At 34.9% G+C, this 6667-nt stretch overlaps 1 protein-coding gene across 1 annotated transcript in view; it reads right to left on the bottom strand.

Annotated features, from left to right (window-relative positions):
* Window positions 1–5736: 5736 nt before the first annotated feature.
* The window catches only part of rbpjb (recombination signal binding protein for immunoglobulin kappa J region b), an 81154-nt gene continuing 80223 nt past the window's right edge, over window positions 5737–6667 (bottom strand). Inside the window, exon 11 of the mRNA XM_069190473.1 lies at window positions 5737–6098. Coding sequence (XP_069046574.1) covers window positions 6047–6098 — 52 coding nt within the window. The 3' untranslated portion in view covers window positions 5737–6046. The remainder of the gene's footprint in view (window positions 6099–6667) is intronic.

Raw genomic sequence — 6667 nt, 5'->3', positions numbered from 1 at the left:
GCAATTCTCATAATTTTAGAATAAAAACATCTGTCTCTGTGAGTTTACTTTGTCAGTGAATTTCAAGCAAAGACTCAATTATGAAGACTAAAGCTTGCATATCACAAAGAAAGGGAAGTTGCATTGTACCACCCAGAGACTGTCTCTCCAAACCTACAGTAGCAGCCAGGTAGGGAGAGGGATCCACTATGAGACGAAAACAACATTGAAAGAGCTTTAAAGTTAAATGAGATGGAAGGAAATGTGCATCTGTCAAAAATATCCTGGTCACTACACAAAGCTGACCAGTATAGCTGAGTGAAACACCATCCATCCTTTGAAGCAAGGAGGGAGCAGCACCATGCTTTGTGGATGCTTCTCCTTAGCTTGGACAGCATGGCAAGCTCATTAGGACTGAAGGAAAAATGTCCAGACAAATATTAGAGGAAAACTTTTTTGTTGTCTGTCACAGATTTAAAACTGTGGAGAAAACTCAATTTTCAGTAAGACAATTGCGGTGGTCAGGTTACAGCCTTAAATAGTAAAAAAGGATGTTTTATTCCAGGTACAGCACTTATTGTTATAGGGGACCATGAACTCTCAATTCTGAAGTCCGGGGGGTTGAGAAAACACAGGATTCTACAATTGTGTGATTCATTGTGTGGTTAGGGTTTAAAAAGTAAAGAGAAAATTGAATGATAGAAGAAGCAAAGGATCGACCCCCAGCTTCTCCCCCCCGAACCTTCACCTCTTGGTTTCCATGTAAATATGGTGTCAATTATTTTCAACAGTAAAAGTGCTTACAGAGAATTCTGCAAAGAAGCTTTAAAGCAAGGTTATGCTATTTTACAGTACCAACATGCATTTCAGTATGATGGGAATTAGATAACATTAACAGATAACAGTTATAATGTAGACTCCAATTTAACAAAATATTAGAATAAACATATTCTAATAAACAGAGCTGTAGAATAACAAGATTAAGGCAAACAGCTCAAATATGAAGGGATGACAGATTTACATTAAACTCAAGCACTTTGCAGAGCAGTGGATGTTAACCTTAACAACAGGATTAACACAATAAAGCTCAAACCAGCCAACAATACGTTATCTTCTTCTTGGATTCCACCACTACTGAAATTCATTAAGCTAAAGAGACTTGTTTTCAGGAAAAAACTGAAAAGAAATGTGTTCAGATTTGTATAAACTATACAGGAATATCCCCCTGCTCTGTAGATGACCCCCTTCTTAAGGTCCTCTACCAAACCTGATACAATCAGCACTGTGGCAGCAATGTGATCGAATTGATTGCTCATCAATTACCATACAGTCAGGGTCAATATGTAGGGTGTGGAACAGACCCTAGAGGGATTGAAAGAAAAGAAAGTAGAATAGAAAGAAAAGACAACACACCACAACATAAGCAAGGTAATGTCCTTGGATGGCCCAGAGAAAGACTAGACTTGAATTCAATTGATTTTATTTCTGTGGAAAAATATTGAAAGCTCCTGTATAAAAGCAATCCCTAAGCCTTGAGAGAGCTTGAGGAAATCTGTCAAGAAGAATGGACAAAACTTTCACCAAGCCAGCATGCAAAGCAGGTAGAGAGTGAGCCAAAAAGACAGGTAGCTGTAATTGCTGCCAAAGGTGCTTCCACCAAATATTGAGTTCACAGGTCTGAATTCATACAGTACACAACATTTTTCATTTTTTCTTTGGTTTCTGCTGACATTTGCAATTTATCTGTAACCTATTAAACCTCTAGAATGCTTCAGTATGAGCATTCAGGTTTTAATAAAATAGTAATTTAAAAAATGTGTATATATATATAAAACATTGTAATTTCACAATATGGGACATCTTAGGGAAGAGTATGAATACCTCTGAAAGGCACTGTACAGGCTCAGCAAATTTTACCAAGTGAGTATATAAATTTAAAGAAATGTCAGCATCATTCATAACATCCAGAAACAGGAATAGAATGCATTAAAATGTTGAATGCATAAGACAGTTAACATCTTAGACAAAATAAAGTTCTAGAAATTCTTAACAACAATCCCTATTTCCCAAAATATTCAATGTCTCATTAAATTTTTGCAAGTGGGCAACCTGCATATAACACATCTTCACTCTTCAGTTTCAAAATATGTAATCTACTTTTTGTAGATGTTCAGGTGGGTAGCTGCGTCAGCATGGGTAGGCTGCAAAGGAACAAGTAATAGGTTTATTCCATGCTGAAAAAAACGTGTTTTATCTCCTTTTTTTCAGCATGGAATAAACCTATTACTTGTTCCTTTACTTTTTGTAGATGTTCATCTTACAGTTTATCTTTTAAACATCACTTGCAGATACCTGTTGTTCATTAGTTTTCCCCATCTGTGTTGGAATCTCCCTCCATTTGGCAGTATGTGAGGAAGAGGAAGCTTCTTATGCTATGGTTCTAGAGTGTTTTTGCTAAGATGAACTTTTTGAACTAGGATGAAGACTTTAGCCTGCACATGCAGCATTTTGCCTTTGCTAAGATGAAAATGCCTTTGCTGTTGCGATTCATGGCCATGTGCAGTATTCCTACCAATGATCAAATCCTGTGAACAGCTGAACAAAGTTACTGATTTGAATACATCATTAGGGACAGATTTTTTAGTATGTTTTCAAATTTAAGGACAATTTTAAAATTCCATCCTTTCTCAAAGTGACCTAATTAACATGGAGTCATAGTGTCACCCTAGGTATTGCAATATTTTTCATTTCATGGATGTTTTTAGGTGCAATCTTGTTTTTAAGTAGGATCATTATTGTCAGATAATGTACAAAATTAATCACAACCATTCTTAATACAGAATAATATTTGTCCAGGATAATATTTTTATCAACATCTTTATCAAGACAGATTTGATTTACAGTAGATCCGCTACAATGTGTCTGTAGCTGACTTCAAAATATTGCTGGGCACATTATTTTTGAAGTAACAAATGGTGTGATTAAGATGAGACAACATGGTATTGTAAAAGCAAGGAACAGAAACTTTTCTTTTTCACAAAACATAATTAAACATCAGCGCAGGATATTATTGGTGAATAGTGTGCCTCAAATGTGAACTAAAAATGAGGGAAGAAAGACACGTTTCCCAATGATTATGTATTCCAGTAAATGTATGTTGGCACTGATTCAGAAACTCCTTGGAAAATTAGTATTGTGACACTATACCAACCACAATGGTAACTTTACCATGATAGAAAGGAATAAGAAAAAATATTTAATCACACTTCACAACTGTTTTCAAAATACTTCAATTGTGTTGTGTTAAAAGTTAACTGAATTCAGGCAGTGAAACTACAAGTTATCCATCTTAAACCTGTTATTATGAAAGTCATGTTTATTGACATTTTTCTATTCAATAGTATTGTTGTCTTTTTACTGTGCACAGATGCTCAGTTGCTGGGTTGAACAGAGAGGATCCTTGTTGCAGATCAGGGGCTAGTGACTCCGTTAGTAAAAGAAAGTGGCACAAAGCCCTGCTCTTTCATTTCTAAGACTGTAGTGCAAAAAGATGTTGATAGCTTAATGCACATTTTGGATTATATTTCTATGTTTCATTAATTGTATCTGTACTGGACAATGTTTTATAACACCTGGATGCTCTAAATTAGCTTATTTTTAATCACTGTACAGGCAAGAAGCCTCAATCCTGAGATATATCCCTACAAATTCCTGTCGTCTGGGAAAATTGGCGCTGATGTGAGTGTGTATGTGTATCCTCCCTTGAGCCTGTTGCTTGCTGGAATAGACTTTAGCTCCCCTGTGACCAGGAATTGGATGAGGGGATTAGATGTGTGGATGGATGTTTGTAGCACTTTTTGCTACTTGCTATAGGTTGTGTTTTTCCAGGTTTTATATTTTTAGAACACCATGGAAGAAAAAATCCCCAAGTCATACTAAGTGCTCTCTAAGCTTTTGAATGCTATTCCTTCAATTACAGTATTTAAAAAAAGATCTAAAGATTTATTCAATTTCTAAAAGCAAAGAATAAACTGATTATATACAGTATATCCTCTAAACATTATAGCCATTTAAAAGTATATATTAATAGTGAAAAAGCTTTCTTGGCCATAAAATGTTTACTTTAAACAAGATGTGGTTTAAATTTGAGAGCTTATGTCTTAGTGCTGTTATACGGTTGTGCTTCTTAGGTTTCTTGCAATGAGGCTGACTTTAATGTCCATTCTACTTGATTGTACTTTTCAGTAATCTGTAAAAAACGGGCTTTGGCAGGTCCTAGAGGTTTGTGGCAGCTTCACTATTCTTCTTCAGGCACCTATGATTGCTGTCAAGTTTGACTTTGCCCAGACAGCACTGATGTGAAAACACTTTTAGTACTTTTTAAACTCTCTGCTTTTGGAACACTCTGCTCTCTGTTTTAATCAGTCTAGAACCAGCAAGAAATGGAAATAAAATCGTAGACTGCTTTATCCTTTAATGAAAACACTTACTGTCCAATCTGCCTTTGGCCTGCCAAATTCCAAATTGTATCCATCCACCTACACTTAAAACATCACTCCGCTGCAAAATTATTTATGTGATGATCCAGACAGAGCAATGTCTGTTGTGTGTTAACACCAGTCTGTTTACTTGTCTAGAAGTGTTATCGTCTCTTCATTTATGTCTGGCATTTCCCTGGTATCTTACAAAGTTTCTATAAATGTGTAATATTTTTGTCCTTGGCCCATGGAAGTATTCTTGAATATATGTTTGTGCATTTAGTTACAAAGTGTTATCTTGGTGAGACTTTATGCACCTGTGTTACCTTCAAAGGACTTTCTCAATGTTAACATGTCAGTCAGAGCTCTTTAATGATATAGCTTGCAGAATGTCATTTTAATATGTACTGTTTCTCCAGCCTTTTGCAACAGATTGAAATATATTTTTCTGTTTATTTTGCAGTCATTGTTAAGTGAGAAAAAAATGTAGGATTTAAGTAACAGACTTTTGTAAAATCTAAATATATTTTATACATTTCCCATATGTATGAATTCATTTTTAGCTTTGATGAACATGTTGGTTGAAGGACTTAATTGAATTGAAAACATAAGCAATATTTATCTGCTTGAATCATTAAATGCATGATACTAAAAAATACATCTGTTTTCTTAGATAAGATACTCCTATTAAAATGCACTTCATTTTTTAAGCCCCTGATACAGGGTGAGATTTTAAGCAGAGTTAGTACACCTCCTGGGGATATAATGTTCCCACGACTTACAAAACCATATAAGAACCATATAAGAAATGTTTCTTATAACCATATAAGAAACATGACCAGGCTTTTTGGTCCATCAAGTTTATTTGGTTTGTAGTAGCTAATTTATCAGATGATATTCTCTAGCCATTTCTTGAGCAAAGCCCTAACAACCAACACTAATACTACACTAATACTAATGTGAATTAAAAGCCTTAGAAAATCAAGTCATAAGTCACAATTCTTAGTGTCTTTATTTTCCTTTTAGTATTTTTATGAGTACATTATATGCTTTTGAATTATATATCTTGAATCCAACTTAAACCTTAATACATTTTTTTTACCAACTAAGATAATACTGTTTTCAAATCCACAGCTGAATCAATAAGCCTTTTGGTTAAACAGAAAGTGTACCTTTCTTATGCATGTCTAAAAATAAGTATGGAAGTCCTTAGTGGTTTTGAGCAGAAACCTAGATTCTCAGGGAATGCTTAACATCTAAATATCTTGTGTTAACCCTCACTTAGAACTGTGTATGGCAAGACATACGATACAAAGTCATAGTTAACAGGCCTTTTGAATAAAAGTACATTCCGAATGGAAGAGAATTTCCAAGCATCGGTGCACAATTGTCAGCACACTACTGGAGTTTATTAGATGTAGTCAACCAAAGCTCTCTGCTGGCTGAGCAGCAACTTCCTGGGCTCCTGCAGGCTTTCAGTGACGTCAACGAAGAAGCTCCACTCTTTCAATCACCATTTACATTCCTGCTAGGCACCGTGGAGTTTTTAATGTCATGAATGACCCCAGAGAGGTGGCAGGTAAAGAAGCCTATGTGTCCATCCTCATTCTCCCAGTTGCCGGTGGGAGTTGTTGCTGTGAACTGAGATGTAAAGAAACAGATTTAAAGTAAGACAGTATGAAAAAAAAATGGTTTGGAGGATGATAAGTAAAAAACTAAGTCAGCACTATACAGAGCACTTTTGTGAGTGATTTCTTAACCACTGTACAATTTTCAGAGCTAGTGAAATGAATGCATTTTTGTATCTGAGGCATAAAAGCTTAAAAACCCAGACAGGATTACAATTTTATGCATGTCTTCTTTATATAATAGGTTTTAGCTTCAGAATACAACTAGTAATCCTTAAAAAGAATTATATTTTTAAAGGAGTACTTACTGTAGGCATGCAAATAAACATTTAACTGTTTAATAGTACCTCTTACTACAGCTTACAATGTAACTGAAAAGATTATTTCATTGTTTGTAGTGGCAATTACCCCCATTTTTAAACCCTGACACTACATTAATATTAATTTTAATTAAACTAAATATACTATGTATACATACACATATTGTATACACTGCATTGATTTGTTTTTTACCCTCAAACAGTTAACGCTTTCTAGGGTGTATCAACATGTCTTATATAAATGTAGTGCAATATTTAGAAG

The sequence above is a fragment of the Lepisosteus oculatus genome, chromosome 1 (assembly GCF_040954835.1).
Source record: "Lepisosteus oculatus isolate fLepOcu1 chromosome 1, fLepOcu1.hap2, whole genome shotgun sequence".
NCBI classification, from domain to species: domain Eukaryota; kingdom Metazoa; phylum Chordata; class Actinopteri; order Semionotiformes; family Lepisosteidae; genus Lepisosteus; species Lepisosteus oculatus.
Note: the sequence above shows the minus strand (reverse complement) of the source record. Positions and strands in the feature narration are given on the sequence as shown.